We start from the raw sequence: 21,089 nt of genomic DNA, 5'->3' as shown, positions 1-21,089 counted from the left end.
CAGAATTTGTGGGATTTTGTTTGTCCACCCGCCTCTTGAGGATTGACTACAAGTTCTCAATGGGATTAAGGTCTGGGGAGTTTCCTGGCCATGGACCCACAATTTCGATGTTTTGTTCCCCAAGCCACTTAGTTATCACTTTTGCCTTATGGCAAGGTGCTCCATCATGCTGGAAAGGCATTGGTCGTCACCAAACTGTTCTTGGATGGTTGGGAGAAGTTGCTCTCGGAGGATGTGTTGGTACCATTCTTTATTCATTGCTGTGTTCTTAGGCAAAATTGTGAGTGAGCCCACTCCCTTGGCTGAGAAGCAACCCCACACATGAATGGTCTCAGGATGCTTTACTGTTGACATGACACAGGACTCCGGACAAGCTTTTTTCCGGATGCCACAAACAATCAGAAAGGGGATTCATCAGAGAAAATGACTTTACCCCAGTCCTCAGCAGTCCAATCCCTGTACCTTTTGCAGAATATCAGTCTGTCCCTGATGATTTTCCTGGAGAGAAGTGGCTTCCTCGCTGCCCTTCTTGACACCAGGCCATCCTCCAAAAGTCTTCGCCTCACTACGCGTGCAGATGCACTCACACCTTTCCTGCTGCCATTCCTGAGCAAGCTCTGCACTGGTGGTGCCCCGATCACCTGTGTTAACGAGAGATTCACTGACATGATGTCAGCTGGTCCTTTTGTGGCAGGGCTGAAATGCAGTGGAAATGTTTTTTGGGGATGAAGTTCATTTTCATGGCAAAGAGGGACTTTGCAATTAATTGCAAATCATCTGATCACTCTTCATAACATTCTAGAGTATATGCAAATTGCCATCATAAAAACTGAGGCAGTAGACTTTGTGAAAATTAATATTTGTGTCATTCTCAAAACTTTGGACCACGACTGTACAGGCCTGTTCTTTGGAATTACTCAAGGAAATTGTGACTGGGTCTTGTCATGCCATACCAACTTCCTCATAACACATCAGCAGAGGGAGTGTGTGCATGTGTGCATTCGCATGTGGGTAAGCACGTGTATGTGAAGTGTCTGTGTGGTGTGTATGTGTGTATGTGTGTGTGTCTATGTGTGTGTGTGAATGTGCATGTGTGTGTGCGTGCATGTGTGTGAATGTACGTGTGTGTGTTTGTGTGCACGCACGTGTATTTGCAAAGGTGTGGCTGTGCCAGTAGAACAGGTCAAGCATGTGACCAGCCAGCGCTCAGGGGCAAAGGGTGTGTGCAATAGAAATGGTCTTCTGGGAAACGTGAGAAAAGTGTACAAGCATGTTTGTGTTGATGTGGTGTGTGAGTGTCCGTTTGGAACACAATGTGCCCGAGGGGTACAGGGCAGGAGGGAGTTCTTCTTTTTCTTCTCTTCCACTTTTCACAAAGCAGAAACCTGGTGACCTGACTTAGTTTATTTTCATCTGTGAATACAGCAAGTGGGTTAAATGCAGAAGACACTTTCTGTTTGAATGCATTCAGTTGTGCAACTGACTAGGTATCCCCTTTCCCTTAAAATACAGAGAAACACACTACTGTAAAGTTGAATAATCAACTGTTTAATATGTATACACTTATGTCCGATATTTATTTAAAGTCTGGGATCTGAAAAAACAATGTTGTCTTTGGAATGAGCTGGCTTTACAAACAAGCTATTTCATATGTGTAGTTTTGGCCACTTTCCCTAATGGGATTTGACAAGCCTTTTGAGATCAAGACACATTGTGTCACAGAAACGGTCTGAGATCCAGGGATCAAGGGGGTTATGTGTGTGTGTTTGCGTGTATTTGCGTGTGTGTGTGTGGGGGGGTTAAGGTTAAGGTAAAAATAAATAAATGAGTGCCTAGGATTGAACACGCGACCCTCGGAGCTGGAGCTCGTGGCTTACACCCATCCGCAATCCCCGTCCACAATGGCCTAGCAAACCCCAAGCCTACTTAATGGTAATAGTGCTCACAGTTGCTCCTAGAGGCCGGTTTTGAAGTAATCTCCCTACATCCTGCTTACCTGGACAGATTCAAATACTACTTCAAATATGTCAATTACATTCACATACATTTCGAAGTATGTGAAAAGACAAGTAGTTGAATGTTGGAATGTATTTGGAAATACACTAGGAAAGTATTGGTATGTATTTCAAAATACTCAAATACACTGACTCAAATACATAAATAAGTGTTTTCAAATATTTTCAAATAGTTCCAATAGAAATAGTTGATTCAGGCCACATTATTGGAAAATGCTAAAATATTCAGAAAAATATTAATTTACAGTGCCTTCAGGAAGTATTCATTCCCCTTGACTTTTTCCACATTTTGTTGTGTTACAGCCTGAATTTCAAATGGATTAAATTACGTTGTATTTTTTCACTGGCCTGCAGACAATACCTCAAAATGTCAAAGTTTAATTATTTATTTTGAATTATTTTGCAAAGTAATTAAAAATGTAAAGCTGAAATGACTTGAGTCAATAAGTATTCAACCCCCTTTGTTATGGCAAGCATAAATAAGTTCAGGAGTAAAGATGTGCATAACAAGTCACATAATGAGTTGCATGGACTCACTCTGTGTGCAATAATAGTGTTTAACATGATTTTTGAGTGACTACCTCATTTCTGTACCCCACACATACAATTATCTGCAAGGTCCCTCAGTCGAGCAGTGAATTTCAAACACAGATTCAACCACAAAGACCAGGGAGGTTTTCCAACGCCTCGCAAATAAGGGCACCTATTGGTAGATGGGTAAAAAAATATTTTTAAAGCAGACATTGAATATCCCTTTGAGTACGTTGAAGTTATTAATTACACTTTGGTGTATCAATACACCCACTCACTACAAAGATACAGGCGTCTTTCCTAACTCAGTTCCCGGAAAGGAAGGAAACCGCGCAGGGATTTCACGATGAGGCCAATGGTGACTTTAAAACAGCTACACAGTTCAATGGCTGTGATAGGAGAAAATTGTAGTTGTAGTTACTCCAGAATACTAACCTAAATAACAGAGTGAAAATATTCAAATCCAATACAACACATTACTGAGTGCCACTCTCCATATTTTCAAACGTAGTGGTGGCTGCACCATGTAATGGGTATACTTGTATCGTTAAGGTCTGGGGAGTTTTTCAGGACAAAAAATAAACCGAATGGAGATAAGCACATGAAAAATCCTAGAGGAAAACTTGGTTCAGTCTGCTTTCCACCAGACTGGAAGATGAATTCTCCTTTCAGCAGGATAATAACCTAAAACAAAAGGCCAAATCTACACTGGAGTTGCTTACCAAGAAGACAGTGAATATTCCTGAGTGGCTGAGTTACAGTTTTGACTTAAATCTTCTTGAAAATCTATGGCAAGACCTGAAAATGGTTGTCTAGCAATGATCGGCAACCAATCCAGGTGTGGAAAGCTCTTAGAGACTTACCCAGAAAGACTCAAAGCTGTAATCGCTGCCAAAGGTTCTTCTACAAAGTATTGACTCGAGGGTGAATACTTATGTAAATGAGATATTTCAGTATTTTATTTTCATTGATTTTGTTAGTCATTCTCACTCAGATATTATGAATATGGCATAAGTCCACAGGGATGTAGCTCAGTTGGTAGAGCATGGCGTTTGCAACGCCAGGGTTGTGGGTTCGATTCCCACGGGGGGCCAGTATGAAAAATAAAAAATAATGTATGCACTCACTAACTGAAAGTCGCTCTGGATAAGAGTGACTGCTAAATGACTAAAATGTAAATGTAATAAGTCATGGAAAATGTGTAGAACTGCAGGATATTAGCTTTAAAACTGCAACATTTTCTCTCCATCCCATGGTAAAATGTGTAAGACTGCAGGAAATTAGTTTTCTCTCACCTCATGGCAAAATGAGTGGCACAGCATGAAATTTGCTTTAAAACTGAAACATTTTCTCTATGCACCATGGCAAAATGTGTAGAACTTTAAAGCTATACATTTTTCTCTCCTCCACCAAGAGGAGGGGGTTCACTAAAATGTTTTGCCCGAGAGGTGGGTGGGGGGGCCCAACCAAATATTGCTTAGGGCCCTGAAAATGCTAGAAACGGCCCTGTGTGTGTGAGTGTGTGTGTGTGTGTGTGTGGGTGTGTGTGTGTGTGTTTGTGTGTGTGTGTGTGTGTGTTTGTGTGTGTTTGTTTGTGTGTGATGCGCTTAGAGGATGTACTCTACAATGCATGTGAGTATGCACAGAGAATGTACGTATGTGTAATATAGTGTGTGTGTAGAGTAGAGTATGTGAGGTCTAGAGGTGAGGTCTCTCTCTGGGGTCACAGCCGAGAGAAAAGCCCTGGTGAGACCCAACTATCGAGACATAATACAGAAGGGTGTACTTTACGGAGTTAGTGAGCAAGCATGTTGACACAGGGGACAGATGGTGTCTGTTTTGTCTACTTCTTGACTAGGACACAAGGGGTGTCCAAGAGTTCTCTTCTCCGTCTGCATTCCTGTCCCCATTCACTCCTCTCTGACAATGAATTTGAACTTGAGACACAGACGGAGAGTGAGGGAGGGGTGAAAGAAGAGTGGAGGAGGGAGCAGTTTCTTTCCCCCTTAATCCCACTGTCTGCACTCTCTGACCTTTTAACTCTAAACCGGGGGCAGACATCGCCCCCAAACATTCTCCGCTCTCTACCATCCCCCTCTTTCACCCTGCCCCACAGCTGCCTATTGTCAACTTTTATCTGTGGTGTCCACACCTTGTTTTCCTGGGCTCCTTGTCTATCTATAGACTTTAACCTCCCTGGGCTCAGCAAACAGCCCTGGCCAGGACAAGGCCAACAATTATATACAAGTCACGCCATCCACAGACAGAGCGAGAGAGAAGGGGGAAGGGAGGGAGGGGTAAAGGTTAAGAAAGAGGTAGAGAGAAAGAGAAAGGATAAGAAAACGAGAGATGGATTTATGATGTCACACAGGGATGGCCAGTGAAGGCCAGGGACACTGATAAGGAGGTGAACTTTGAACTTTCACTCCATGGCCTGGCAAATCATGGTCACAGCAAAGAACGTAACCCCAAAATACTAGCTGTTACACCAAGACTAAATTACATTCAGTATTGAATCTGATGGACGTGTACTGTCATCAACTGAAGACATCAATGGTTTCTTGTTTCTGTCCTGCGCCAAAAGAGTTGCCAAAAGAGTTGCCAAAAGCATGGCATTCTTCACATGTAGCATGGCTGTGTGTTTTGACTGTGTGTGTGTGTCACATCGTCTGTGAATTCTACGCCTCTCTCTCAGTTGATTAGGGCCTGTGTGAGATAGTGGAGGCTATGATTCACCCCCTGATGGCCTTTCTATGAGAGTTTGATACATGTTTATTAAATAGTTATTAAATGTTCAATCAGGATGAAGCACAATAGCAAAGTAATATCCACAACAGCTATCTTGGGATCAATCTTTCTGATAAAGAAAGAATGCCAATATAATGACCATGTTGTGGGTGTTCCAATTAAGCACTGATCTAGGATCTGCTTATCCTTTCCCAATCCTAGCCTTCACCATAGCAAGGAAAACCCATATACATTGACCATGATTGACCTTAGATCAGCAGTTCGACTCAACCTCATACTAAGCTTTATGTATCTGCCGTGTGTCCATTATTCAGTGTTTGTGTAGAGTATTGGTCAGTGAGTGGTTATTAAGTAGCATTTACTTTGTGTCCATTCCCACTATACCACAGTGGTCAGAGTCATGTAGGCTGCTGTACATGGTAGATACATTTACAGAAGCCAAGCACGCTAATGTGCAATATAGCCACAGGCATGCATGCGCACAAGCATGCACACAAACATGCACGCACGCACACACACATACACTTTGACCATGATCCATTCAGCAACGCTCCCAGGCCAAATAACAAAACCACCTGTGAAAACACGCTTTCTTTGGAGAAACAGTGGCGGGAGAAAAATTCATAGGGACTGCGTTTATAGGGATTTCGGGTCATGCTTGTATAGATTTTATAACAGTGAGTCAGTGACAAATGCATTATGCTTTTCACATAAACCAGTTTCGGGAGCCCCAGTAAAGCTAAAAAGGCCTAAATGCTTCGTAAATTTATAACACAATTAATTTATCATAGAGAGAGAGAGAGAGAAAATTGAGATGATTTGTTTTATTTGCCTGGCTGGCTCTGCCGGAGGCCCGTCACATTGTTCAACAAGGAGAAAAGAGGCGCCTGCTGCTGCTACGGCTCCAGAGCTGGGGAATAAAAGCATTTGCACTGAAAAAGGAGGAAGGGCTGTAATGCTTGTGGCTCAGGTGTCACCCACAGGCACACACAAAACAGGGCCTCAAAACAAGTGGCTGTGGTTTATGAAGAACAAAACACACACTTGTCATTCTTATGAAGAACAAAACACACACTTGTCATTCTTGTGAAGATGGACTTTTCTAATACACTAAGTGAGCATTATTGGATGAACACAGCTGCCAGGTGTCTCTCCTACAAGGGTGATCTAATGTTTGAGTTCAAATGGGTGGCATTTGGTGGAGGTTATTATGATGGATGGGTTTTGACAGATTAATACTTTTGAATAAATCTGAGTAAACAGAGAGAGGTAATGATATTTAAGTCAACTTTGGTGGGCTGATACAAAGAAAGGGCGGGTGGTGGCAGTGGTGCTGGGGGTGGCGAGTAGTTAAACAAAATGGAAGGACGAGAGGGAGGGGGGGACACTTGTGCCCCATTGAGGAGTGACACGTATGTAACATGTATGTGCTCAGAGATAGCGTGCAAACTGTCTGCAGCCACTCAACTAAAGCTGCTTTACCTGCAAACACACACACGCACGGACGCACACACACAAACGCACGCACGCGTGTACACACACACAAAAACACACACACACTAAAGCTGTCTATCCTGGCCCAACAGGTAAGGTGACACAGCATATGTCATATGACCCTGTAGAAGCTTGTACAGCCATTGCTCAGCCTGTCACTCCCCCCTTTCCCTCAGGGCAAAACAAACCAGCAGACACACACGTAGAGAACATGCAGGGCCTGAGGGAAGGGAGGGCCGAGGAGGAACATGGGGGAGGCAGGGGGGAAAGTTCAGCGAGTCCAAGTACAGCTTAAGACTGTATGGCCTCATTTAGACACATGCGCTATAGAAGCAGTACAACCTGTTGGGGAGGTCAACCATGACACCAACATGGCCACGGCAGATCATGCCCCACTTTAGGAACTCTACCCTTCCCGTCCCCATATGCTTGAATCATATCAGGGGGCACGGGACGGGGGGCACACTGTAAACTATTGTGACACAAACACACACAAACATGCACACGCACATGGACAGAAATACTCCCACCCGCTCATGTTTCTATGTAATCTACACACTTGACCTGCTCCAAATATCTAGCCACATGACACACAAACAACATAATTATACTTTCGTTTTTTTTATTAATTGTTTTTCAATAAAGGGACAAAATGGGTGTGTGAACAGGATAATGCAGACAACTGCCAGAAAACAAAGACAGTGGTTTCCCCAATACAACTGAACAGAGACCAGAAACAAATACAACAAAAAGAGCTAAGTTCTTCCAATGACCTTCGGACAATCTTTAGAAAATAAAGAAATAATATTATAACAAAAAATAAAACAAAAAAAGATCCCTTCCATGTCTCTATTTTAAACAGAGCATATAGGTAATAATAAATAGCAACTCCCATAGTAAAAGATAAAGTTCAAGTTCAAGTTACAACAAACAGCTCTCAGAACAAGAATAGAAAAGGCTGATAACAAAATATTCCGCATTGCCATTTACAAAAAAGGCTCAACTCAAGCAGGCTTCTCCGCGTCTCCATTTAATTAAATTGTTTAAATATGCTTTGCATATGAAAGTATACCCAATCTAAATATAAAGCACCATTTAGTATTTGGCAATAAAAAAAAAAGAAGCAAAACATAGATATATATTTTTTTTATTCATTTATTCTGACACTTTTTTAAATCAATGTACTGCATATGAAGTAAGTTGTTTTTTTTCTTAAGATGTTGGAATGTAGTCAGATGGGATAGGTGGGAAAGACAGAAGCACACAACAGAACAGCCCGACGTCAGCTTGCATTACTGCATACAGAATGTCAGCAGGGGGAGGAGGTCCAAACCAAACAAAAAAAAGATATGTACAACCTGTGAGCAGGAACCAGCGCAGCGTGGCAGCCATTTTATGGCCCACTGCGCCCAATGTCGCATACTTCTTTTTTTTATTGGGTTTTATTTAATTTTTTTTAACATACAAATTATTTGCACTATATTATCCTGCCAAATAAAAAAAAATAACCGTGGCAGCTTGTTTTTTTTTTACTACCAAAAAAGGTACGTAAATACCTTTAGAGAGAACAAGCAACAGTTAAAAATACGAGCCTCAATATAAATACTATAGTGCCTACTCTAAGTGAACATTGAATTCAAATACCATTCTAGAAATACAGAAAAAGAAGACCATAAGTGTGTTTAAGCATTGGAATTGACATGAGTGTGCATCTTCCTATATTTAAGTTCTCTATTATATATTCATATATAATCTTAAACCTTTACCCAATGCAAATTTTATTCAACCTGAAGAGCCGCGAAGAGCCAAGGCAAATAAAAAGTCACAGTTTTTTTTCTCCATTTTATATATACTGTGATCGAGTCTTGAAAACCACCAAGACAGAGAGGAAAAGAGAAACAACAACAAACTTAAATACAGTTTACCCTAAAAATAATGAAGTGTTATAAAAAAAATGTTTTTATATTTATACAAAAAAAGAAGAAGATTTGTACAAAAAAAAAATCTTGCAGTGTGAGCAGCAAGTTTGTCATCTAGCTGAGGGAGTTTTTACCCAGTCACAACACTGAGTGCTTTGCTGGGGTTTCCTGGGGTTAAACAACAAAGGTCAGAGGTGGTCAGAGGTGAAGGATGAGGGTCAACGATGGAGTGGCTGGCAACAGATTCTGCATTCATCACTGTGTAAAACAATGGAACCCCTAGCGATCACTCAGCATTTTAGCAAGTTTTCCCTTAAGCGTATACCTGTAAACTGGGAAAATTGAACAGTGCACTTCTTTTTTGTCCTATAAATGACAGTCTAACTTTAGACTCGACCGCTGTACAGACGTTGTACCAACGTTAGACAATGTTAGAGTATCTGTACAGACTCTGAGGCAGCGTGACAAGTGCTATTTCACCATCAACCGGGGTGGATGTCTGCAACTCAACATGGAAAAAACTCTCCTTTCACGTCAACACAAACAGCAAACAGTACAAAACAGAAAGAAAATAAAAGTACCTCTGCCCTGTATTACAAACCTATGTATGATTATTTTGTCTAATCTCCACTCTTTCTTTTCAAGAGCCCTGGCATGAGTACAACGGCCATTCTTAAATAATATTTTCTTCCTTTCAAGTTTAGGCAATTCATAGTTAATCATCACTGATGGATAGAAGGTTTAAATGTATTGTAAAAAATGAAATCCCCCCAAAGCACTCCATTCTGTTAGCTTCTAATTCTGTGTAACTTTTTTGACTAGCTTGTATTCATTCGAATGCCCTCGTATTGTATGGTGTGCTGGGATATTACACTCAGATAAATCCAAGCAGCATCATACATTTGTGCTACTGTAAATACATGACAACTCTCGATGTCTTCACAAAACGTTAAAAGTCCCACGAATTTAGGATTGTACATTACAGAGTACCTTTGTGTTCAGTACCTCCGCACCAGAAATAAAATATACAAACAATTCAGTTAAACACAATACTGCCTGTACCGTGCCTGCTGAAAACCTCACAATTTAAAGACACTATAATACATATAATAGGTAGCTAAATGATGATTAACCAGAATTCTCCAAAGTTTCTGTATTATTATTATCATTTAATCTTGTAAGTCACAGTTGACTTTAGCAGTCAGGTACTTGATGCAAGAACCTTTACTCTGGGTGGATTCAACCATTGTCCAGTATACAGCCGTGACCCCAAGCTTATAGCAGATAGGAAGATTATTAACCAATGCAGTTTCAAGATATTAAAGGCACACTTTTTTTTTGTTTTACCAAATGATAGTACAAATTCAAATCTCAACACATCCTCATCTTTTGAAGAAATCTAAAGGCTGTCACTGCTTTGTGTTTAGTAATCAAGCCAATTCATAGATTATGTTTTAACCCCATAGGGACAGAACATCTTTTAGAAAGATGAAGGTTAAGTGCGATTCCCAGGTCGTCCAGAGAGGGTTAAGCTGAAGACTGTTCATCCTCCATGTTACAACACAAAACTGTACATGATATGTGTTACAGAATGTATGCAGCATGGTCGCTTCTTTCTTGTCTTTTCTTTTTTGAAAATAAAAACCGAACAAGAAAACAGCAACACATTTTACTCAACAACTAACCAACCAGGGACATTGTCTTTTTTTAAATTAGCCAAAACATACCATGCATGCTGTCTAATTATAAAAAAATAAAAAAATAAAAAATGGAAGAAAGAAAACATAAGTACACAACATGTAAATTATTGCACAAGAGAAAGGCTTGAAGTTTTGCGTCAATGCAATAGTATTGCCCCGATACAGATCATGCATTCAACAAGTAATGGAAACGGGGTGTGCTGGTGCAGAGCACGTTGTCCATTGGACTGGCGAAAGAGGAGGGCGAATCTACAGGGGACTGGGGAGGGAGGGGCGGGCTGATGACAGGTGAAACTCCCACTACTCAGACTTAATTTCGGCGCTCAAGGGGCGGTCACTGTGCCATTTTTTCATGTGTTTCTCCAAGGTACTGTACACGCTGAAGGGCATCTGACAGATCTCACACTTGTACACGTCCTTGCCGATCTGCCCGTGTGTCTTCATGTGGCGTGTGAGCTTGCTGCTCTGGGCGCAGGCGTAGTTGCACAGCTCGCACTTGTAAGGCCTCTCGCCCGTGTGGCTGCGCCGGTGCACCGTCAGGTTGCTACAGTTCTTGAAAATCTTGCCACAGTACTCACAGGTGTCGGTGCGCCTGCTGCTGTCCTTTGAGCCAGGACGAGTCAGCGGAGCCCCCAGGTGGGGCGTGCTCCCCCCACTCCCTGTCCCGCTGCGGCCCGACACCCCCCCATCCAGCTCCCCAGGAGGGGTGGAGAAGCGCAGGCTGCCATTCTCAGACGAGTGCTCCGATGGAGAAGAGGCGAAGGGCGATTGTCTGGAGTCTCCTCCAAAGTTCAGAAAGGGGTCCTTGAGTTGTCGGGAGGCGGCATAGCCGGCCAGCCACTGGGAATAGACGTTCTCTGTGTTGGGGATGGTGGGGGTAGGCAGGTCAAACTCCTTCTCCAGCTTGATGCGTTTGGAGAAGGGGCTGAGGGGGCTAGGGCTGCCCAGGAGCAGCTTCTTGGAGAGGCCCACCGAGGCTGCTTCGCTGGGGGACGTGCCGCGCCCGTTGATGGCCACGGCCGAGATGCAGCCCCCATCTCCACGGTCCGACTCCAGCGCTGAGTCCTCATCACACAGCTGGCGTTGTGTGTGCTCGCGGATGTGGTGGTGTATGTGGTTTTCTTGGTCCAGCGCGCTGCGCTTGTGTGCGTGAAAGGCTTCGCTGAAGTGCTGCATGCTGGCCGCCAACCCCATGCCCTGCATCACCTCAGGCAGTGAGCGAGGGATGGAACCCTCCTCTCCTCCTACCAGGTGAACCCCAACTCCCCCGACCCCAATGCTGCCGTTGTTGTCATGGTGCCGCGCTGCCTCCAGACTCAAGCTGAAGTGGTAGCTGTTGTTGTTTCTCCTAGCTCCATCCACCTTCTCTTCTTCTTCCTCCTCCCCCTCCTCTTCCTCCTCTTCACCCTCCTCTTCTTCTTCCTCCTCCTCTTCCTCTTCTTCTTCCTCTTCTTCCTCCTCCTCCTCCCCATTCTCCCGGCGCAGTTTGTTGTTCTCACTCTTAAGCTTGGCCACCACTGACTTGAGGGCACTGCTGGCGCTGCCCATTCGATCGCTGGTGCCTGGCTCGGGTGAGGAGGCTGCAGAGAGCCCATCTTCCGACTTTTCAGCATTGGGCGAACCCGACTTGTGCATGTGCGTCTTCATGTGGCGCTTGAGCTTGCTGGCCTGGGTGCAGGCGTGGTCACACAGATGGCACTTGTAGGGCTTCTCGCCTGTGTGGCTGCGCCGGTGCACAATGAGATTACTCTGGAACTTGAAGCTCTTGCCACAGAACTCGCACGACTTGGTCTTCAGAGGAGTCGAGGGCTGGGGGCCTGAGGATGGCAGTGGGGTGGTGGGGGTGGTATGGGAACCCGAGGGGGACTGCATGGAGGGAGGCAGGGGAGGGGGGGTGGACAGGTAGGGAGGCTTTCCCCCACCGCCACCCCCTCCACCTCCTCCTCCAGCGGGCTGGAATGGTTGGAGCAGCCGTTGCATATGGCTGGGCTGGTTGGGAGAGTGGGGGGGAGTGGACCCTGAGGTGTTGCCCGCCAGCTCCCTCAGCCGGCGAGAGAAGTCCATGGCCGATGGGGGGTCCAGGGGCATAGGGGGGTTGAGGCGCAGCACCCTGTCGAAGGCACTCGGATGGTGGGCTGCCAGCGTCAGCTCCTCTGGATTCCGGTGGTGGGGGTCCAGGTGGTGGCGTGGAGGGGGACTGAAGAGCGGCGGCGTCGGGGGAAAACGCTGGTGCCCACCCCCTCCATCCCGGCCCCCCGAGCCTGATCCTGGGATGCGGAGGAGGCTGAAGGGGCTGGCCTCAGGCAGGTGGAGGCCGTGGAGAGGGGGCTGTGAGGGGCAGTCTGCGCCACCACCCAGGGAGGAAGGTCTGCCCATGCGGGGGGTGAGGGGGCTGCCATGGCCGTGCTCGCTCTCCAGGTAGATGCGGAAGCCATGGGTATTCTGGGCGTGCTGGAGCAGGAACCAAGCACTGCCGTAGGCCTGTTTACAGGTGGTGCAGGTGTAGGTACTGGGCTCTTCCTTACCTGCAGGGGGACAAAGAGGAAGAGGGGACACAGATTTAGACTCATGTTCACAACAACAATCTATTAATTATTAAATAATATAAATTATTGATTTGTTAAAGAGTTTAGCTCAATTCAGCTGTGCTGCATTTGACTGCATTCTATTCTTAACTGTCTTATGGGTAAAATATATTTTTAGAAAGCCATCATATGATGTTAGGGTAAATCTATCTTAATTATCAGATAATCTTTAACAAAGACAAGACTTAAGAGACGAAGAAAAAACACATAGCAACTCTTATCGAGGTAATGCCCCACATAATCAGCTGTGATAAAGGACTCCAGACACGCTGTGTGTGTGTGTGTGTTTGTGTGTGTGTGTGTGTGGAGGATCACAGCTTCCTCTAGCCTGCTTTGGGACACTGTTATCCCAGCTGACTGTAAGCAGTCTTTCAGCTTGCTACAGAGCAAACAATGACTGCTGTCCCTGCAGAGAACGCACTCCCATTGATGTACAGAAATAACCCCTAACAGAGAAACACAACACCACTGAGCATAGCAGATACTACTACAGTACTTAGGGACGACCCCCAAAAATGTATGCCTATACTTTTATTTTTTATTTTAGACTGAAGTCATATCAACACAGACAGTATATACTGTAAGTGTAATAATTCCTTGCTCTGAATAGTGACATACACACACATGCACGCACGCACACACACACAGAAGAAAAGCCTCTTGCTCTGCATAACTAGAACCGCCCTCTCAATTGCAGCCCAGTGAAGTATTCAGCCGCTTTTGACAACAAAGGAACATTTAAAACAATAATTGACTTTGAATGGCTCTCTGACAATGACCTGTGGTCCGCTTCACAATGCATGTGTCATCTCATTAAGCACAGCCCGCTCCTCCATCAGCTCATTTACAAGATTAGATCATAAACGGGCTGAAAGCCTTTCAATATGAAACTAGTTATATGGATGCAGACTCATGCACAGTCACACACACAGACACGTACATGTGCATGTGCACGCACGCACGCACACACACACATACATAGACATACACACATGCAGACACACAAAACACACACACACACACACACACACACACATAGACGTACACACACACAGACACACAAAAGACAGTACTGATTATTCAATAAAGATTGCTGCTCAACTGCTCTGCCTAAATTCACAGATTCTCCCACAGGTGCACACACGCACATGCACAAACACACACACACACACACAGACATACAAACATTTAGACAGTAAACAGATGAATGCTGAAATGTGTAACTATACACACAGATAGGCATGGTAAAACACACAGCAATAAAGAGTGAGCTGTATTGTGGTATCTTGGTCCACCTGTGGGTGGTCATTCAGCCCATATACCCAGGGACCCTCCACAGGTTGGTTCCCCTTCAGACTAATTGCTCTAGCACTCCCAGACAACACAGGAGACCCAGGCCTGAGACGAGATTAAGGTGAGCCTCAAATGAGCCTGGGAATCAAGCCCTAACCGATGAGCATAAGACCAACTGTTTACAAGTCATATAATTTCACTAAAATGGGAATATATATATAGGAAAGTAGTTGCCAATATGAATGAGCTATTTGATTCAAAAAAATATATTCGATCCATCTACTTTATTCTCAGAATGACAAGCCAACATATTTAGCTCTGCTATCCTGCCAGACAAATAGATACATAAATAAAATGTCAACGGCCTTAGACACATTGACGATAATTACTGAGGATACATTTCCAGATAAAAAGCAATTTTGTGATAAAGTGCTGTATAGCACATCAAATCAAAAGGTAAACAGACTGGGGTCAGTCACTAAAACCTCCATACTCCTGCTAATGACTGGCAGTATGAACCAGAGAATTAGCGACAACACTAAAAGGGATTTATGGTTTACCTTACAGCTTTTACCCTCCCCAACTGCAATTTACCCTGCGCATCCAAAAAACAAAGGGTCAACACTGTCACCAAAAACAGCCATCAGTAAAAGTGGGCCGTGTGTGTGTGTGGTCTGTGTCTGTGTGTCAGTGTGAGAGGGGTGTCAACCAGTGACATATTTCTTAAACAACCTTTTTCTCACCTCTTTATGGTGGATATATAATGTGCGAGGGAAAAAGATGTGCAGAGAGCAAGACTTCTCTGCTCTGCGTGTGTTAGCATGTGTGTATGTGAGAGGCCAGCAGTCGCTACTGGGCTGTGTGATGAGAGGGGTGAGTGAGTGAAAGGCGTGAGAGTCGGCGGTTGGGTTGGATAATCCTGTTAAGACATAGACGGGGTGTGCCTGTGGATCTCTCCCCTCAGTGGCGGACCCTCCCCCGGACACTCAAACCCCTTTGTGTTCTGTCTGGGTCTAACACACTGGGAGAATTCACACACACGCACTAACGCACGGACACAGACACACACACACACACTTATCTGTCACCACCTACAGTTGAGGAAGTCCAGCATTAGCTAGTAAATGATGGATAATTAGAATTGGTAGAAATTTCTGCTAATTGTTGCCACCTGCAGAGGGTCTACCCAGATGCATTATTTGCATTTCCATTTAGAGTTGTTTCTCCTCCTTATTGATGTGCAAGTGCCTTGGAAAAAGTTGAAATGATTGGAAATGTCTGAAATGTAGGCTTCTGAGAGCCATAACAGCTTCTAATTTAGCCATCTCTCAGTTCAACTCTAACGAGACATAACGTGTGAGGTAGAGAGACAGACAGAGGCCGTACTAGGACAGAGCTGTGGCTGGGGCTTAGGCTTTAGCCCACGTCACTCATGACAGTAGTTGGCTGCAACTGCAGAGCTTGGCAGCATCGTGTTCAGATCGCAGACGGAGAGAGAGGAATGAGGGAGAGAGAGAGGGGAGCAAGAGAGAGAGAGAGAGAGAGAGAGAGAGAGAGAGAGAGAGAGAGAGAGAGAGAGAGAGAGAGAGAGAGAGAAAGTGAGCTCCCCACACACTGTCAGACACACACACATAGACAATATTACACCACGTTATACACACACATACCTCCATCACACATGCTCTAACATATTACACCCTCCCTACTTTCATATATCGACACACTCAGGTCACACACACACGCACGCACACACATACACAAAGTACTAAACCCCATTAAGCCGAGGACACTGCAGAGGCACTTAGGTGATGTTAGACGTGAGAAGGTGGCACACACAGACAGAGGTGGAGAGTCATGAAACATGAGACTGGATGGAAGGAAATGTGTGTGTGTGTGTTGAAACTTCCCCTGCTTACTGCATCTCTCTAGGGAAATGCACCACTCTGAGCAGATCGCTTTACAGGGCCTAAAATAACTCCACTGTTCCAAGCTGTGAAGATACACCCACACACACCAACTAAAACACACGCACATACACAAACACACACTGCCTGTCAGGGGCATGGCAGCATTTGCCGAGCAGTAAAATGTACAGTAGGGGACTGCCTGAAAAAGTATAATACATACATTTTTTATTTAGAGGAATATGCCTTCTATGTAAAACAGAGAGGAATTCAGGGAGGGAGAGAAGGAGAGATGAGAGAGAGTGAGAGTGTGTGTAATGCCGTATCTATCATAGTAGAGAGCAGACATCTCTGTGCTCCGTCTGGACGGGTGGCAGTGGCAAACAAAGATGGATGCCAGGTTTAAACAGCTTGGGCAGCCTGAGCCCCAGACACGCACAGTCTCCTATTGCTCATCTGCCATCTTACCAAGCATATCACCTCTACCTGCACCAATGTCACACATGTGCACGCACACACACACCCAAGACAATGTAAACTCCCAACCGTTTCACATATAATATGCCCCCGCCCATTCACCTAATATGCAAAACCGCTACCCCCATCCCCCACTCTACACATTACACACGCTACACACAACCCAAACACGCATCACAAACACTGACAAGCAGAACAAACGGCCAAGCCAACACATCCCTCAACTCTAGGCCATTTGGACAGTTCCCTTTGTCCCCTGTTCCCCATCTCTCCTCGCCCTTACTCTCTCTTATTCATTATCTCTCCATCCTCATTCTCTCTACCTCTCTCTCTCAGTTTCTCTCAGTCACTCTCTTGCTCCCTCCCTCTCTCTCTCTCCCTCCCTCTCACTCACTCTCTCCCTCCCTCTCACTTTCTGTGTTGTTGTGTCCTTGGCTATGCAGTGCAGATTCCACCTCTGGGTGAGATAATGGTAATTGAGGTAATGGAACATCGCAGAAACAGGATTAGGGAATACGGTAGGGAGAAAGGACAATGTCCCCTAATAGAATTTGAGAATTCTATCAGCGGCTTAGGCTTTCAAGATCTCCTGAAATATTTACGTGTGGATATCCCTTCACCCCTGACCAACTCCACAAATATATTACATTACCTTAAAAGTGTATCATGCATTAGCTATAGAATTACACAGGGATGTGATACCTACAATATACATTATTAAGGTGCAAATATTCTATAATACTAAATTCTGTAAACCCCAAGGATATTGTTTATAATTATGGTTATTATGATCGTTATCACTATCATTAACAAATTGTGGGTCACTACGTAAAGCCATCTACTCTGGCATAGCAAGTTTAGTCTGTATTGCCTCATAGTCCACAGAAAGACACACACGTCTCTGTCCTGGCCCAGACTCTCAGCGGTGCACCAATTGACTAACCACAAACAAAGGCCTGTTTGACCAACACTTGTTCCCAGACAAAGCCGGAGCAGGGAAGGCCAGGGAACAGAGAGCCGGGAGGAATCGCCTCTACGGAAAACTGGGAAACCACCCAGTGTGGAGCGCTCTGCAAGACACCAGCAGAAACTAACATCTCTAGACAACAGCCCGTAGCACCTTTCCTGCAGTCAAATGACCAAATCGCCCTCTAGTGGCCTCGTGGGTGGAATGTTTTTAATATTAATTGTACCATTTTTGCCAAAAATCGAGAGAAGGACTAAGAAAAACGAGAGAAAAATAAAGTATGCTTTTTTGCCAGAGCCTTGTTTCTGATCCATACCCTAACCCTCTGCAAATCAGTGGAAATTGTGTAATAACTGTGAAGTTGAAAGGTGAATCCCGATAGGAGAATTTCATGGGATTTTCATGCAGAAATCTGTGTTCATGTAGAATTCCCGCTCCCCATTACCAGTGTAATCCCCGGAACACACAAGTCCCGCATGGAAAACCCAATTAGTAGTGCCAAGATTTACACACACCTGATGCCCCATCTGTAATGGCTGTTACAATGCAGAGAACACACAGACACAAGATCACAGACATATCAACATGACCACAGACAGAATAAGGCCGAGCTAAGAAACTACTATACTAACTGACATTTCCTCTTCACCTTAGCCAAACCTCATTCCGAGTAAACCCTGATTCAGTCATTGTGAGATACCTCAAACAATTAATCATATTCAACATTTTCTGAGAAACCTGTGTTATGCCATTCAACTACTGTAGAAAAACAGTATTTTGTGAATTATAAATACAAGTCAGATTTCTAAGAAATTGGAATGATTAAGCGCTCAAGTGGTCTGTTAAAATTCCATTGTACTCTAGTAAGTAGCCCGAATTACCAAAGATCACAATCTATAATTGGTGTCTGTCTGACTGCACGCAACGTGTAGGTCTGTTACACACTGTTAGTGTGTGTGAATGGATTTGATTGTACATATACTGTTGGACTGCATACTTTCTAATAAAGGTTGGTGTCTGTATTGAGAAGAAATATCAATACCGTCTGTCCCAGAGTGTGTGTGTGTGTGTGTGTGTGTGTGTGTGTGTGTGTGTGTGTGTGTGTGTGTGTGTGTGTGTCAGAAACATCAATACCTTCTGTCCTGTATTAGGATACCCTGCAGCGTTACAGATAGTGCTCTTTCCCACTCCCCCGGGAACTGTATGTGTGAATGTGTTCCTGTGTGTGTGTGTGTGTGTGTGTGTGTGTGTGTGTGTGTGTGTGTGTGTGTGTGTGTGTGTGTGTGTGTATGTGTGTGTGTGTATGTGTGAATGTGTTCCTGTGTGTGTGTGTGTGTGTTCTCGCCCAATCCCCAGCCACAGTAACCATGCGACCAATACATGTTAGAGAGAAAAGAGGATAGGGAGATCATAGAAACAGCATAACATAGAAAAGACAATGACACAAAACTAGTTGTTGGTTATTTGATTGGCTACTTGTATTGATTACAGGGATATTTCAGACATCTGTATCCAACCAGTCCACAGACAAACAGATAGAGATACAGTACAGTGTGACTCCTCAGCATCTCTCTGCATCTTGTAAACTCTATTCTAATAACACGGCCAGGGCCTCCTAAACTGTGTATATGATTGCAATGAAATGGCCCGGCCTTTATAGAACCATTCAAGCATACTGTAGCAATGATGTCTCTGTGTGTGTGTGTATGTGAGTGTGTGTGTGTGTGTATGTGTATGTGTATGTGTATGTGTATGTGTATGTGTATGTGTGTGTGTGTGTGTGTGTGTGTGTGTGTGTGTGTGTGTGAGTATGCACAGTGAATGTACGTACGTGTAATATAGTATGTATATGTGTTTAGAGTAGTGTGTGTGTTCCTCTCCCTTTCTCTCTCTGCTAGCGTTGGGAGGGCCCTGTATACTGATGGTGGTGAGCACAGCCTCCACTTAACCCCAAACCAACAGGCCAAATTACAGAGCAGCTAAATTACAGCGCGCACACACACAGAGGAAGACAGGGGTTTGAAAGAGGAAACTCAGCCCCGGCCCAAACGACGGAATGGGACGCTTTCACACATGCCGGGCACATGCCTATGACACACACATACAGACAAACAAACCTAAGATACACAGACACACACAGAGAGAAAGAGACACACACAGAGACAGAGAGGCACACACTGCATTACAGGCTACTAGCTAGTGATGAGCGAGACAGCAAGAGAAGAGAGGGGTAGCTACTAGCTAGTGATGAGCGAGACAGCAAGAGAGGAGAGGGGTAGCTACTAGCTAGTGATGAGCGAGACAGCAAGAGAGGAGAGGGGTAGCTACTAGCTAGCTTCTTTGAGGTCTGCATATGCATTAGCTATTCCACTAAGCCACTGATATGGAAGTGTGTGTGATATTGGAGCAGCAGTTAGCTGAGTACAGGCCCTGGGGCACGGCTTTAGACTCAGTCAGAAACACTCTCAGCCATTTTAATTAGTCCACCAAAGCCAGTGTCATCGCTCGCTAACACTCTACTCCCTCTCTCTCTCGCTCTCTCATAATCACTCTCTTCACTCGTTTTTCATACCCCATCTCCGTCCCTCCTGCATCAGCTCAGTCCTGCTACGCTCCTATTAGGCACTTTGTGCTTTTCAATTTGAATATATTTGCTGTTAGGACATTTGCACTGGATAAAGAAGAGAGTTTGGTTAGCTTGCTATTCTGCCTCGATGATTGCTAGCCTTATGTGTGAAGTGGAATTATAAAACCAATATGTTACAAATGGGTGTGTTTTGTGTGTTAAAGGGAGTCGTCTTCTCAACGAGGTCAAATATAGAGGTTACATGTGTCATTATTACTGTATGGCAGAGAGAAGCCTTGCTGGAAAAAAAATTCTGAGCGATAAATGATAGATTTAAAATAGGGCTTGCTACTAGACAAAACACACACAGAGAGACACAGACACACACGCTAACACACACGTAAGCGCTTATGCAAAAACATCTCATTATGCTCCTGTGGGTCCTTAAAGAGCATGCTGGGAAACAGATTTTCATAAGCAATAGGTGAGTGGTCACTGCAGCAACACACACACACACAAGTACACACACACACAAGTCACACACACACACACACACACAGGAAGCCGCCAGTGCATAGAGGGGCAGTGAGTGATCTGCAGGGACCAGCAACAGCTGCCAGGCAGGCGCGACTCTGTCATCAGCCTGTGTGTGTGTGTTTGTGTGTTTGTGTGTGTGTGTCTGCAGCCTTGCACAGTGATCACAGTGGGAGGTCACTCTGGACTGAGCAAACACCTCAGCTGGCCAGAGCTGTGTGACAGCCCCTACGGACACACACATCTACACACACAGGTTGATGCTTGCTTTCTCTCTTCGTCTAATCCCTCCTCCACACAGTTAGCTCATCCTACATCTGTCCATAAGGACTGCATACAGAAGCCTATGTCTCTCT

At 44.6% G+C, this 21,089-nt stretch overlaps 1 protein-coding gene across 2 annotated transcripts in view; it reads right to left on the bottom strand.

Annotated features, from left to right (window-relative positions):
* Positions 1-10,052: 10,052 nt before the first annotated feature.
* The window catches only part of LOC311128819 (B-cell lymphoma/leukemia 11A-like), a gene marked incomplete at its 5' end in the record, with an annotated part of 33,244 nt that continues 22,207 nt past the window's right edge, over positions 10,053-21,089 (bottom strand). The window contains one exon of one of the 2 annotated variants that reach the window (XM_084161050.1): positions 10,053-12,932. In XM_084161050.1, coding sequence (XP_084017176.1) covers positions 10,708-12,932 — 2,225 coding nt within the window. In that variant the 3' untranslated portion in view covers positions 10,053-10,707. The remainder of the gene's footprint in view (positions 12,933-21,089) is intronic. The other variant, XM_084161049.1, reaches the window with a different exon arrangement.

Source organism: Coregonus lavaretus, assembly GCF_964263955.1.
Source record: "Coregonus lavaretus genome assembly, chromosome: 1".
NCBI classification, from domain to species: domain Eukaryota; kingdom Metazoa; phylum Chordata; class Actinopteri; order Salmoniformes; family Salmonidae; genus Coregonus; species Coregonus lavaretus.
This window is presented reverse-complemented; position numbering and strand designations above follow the sequence as displayed.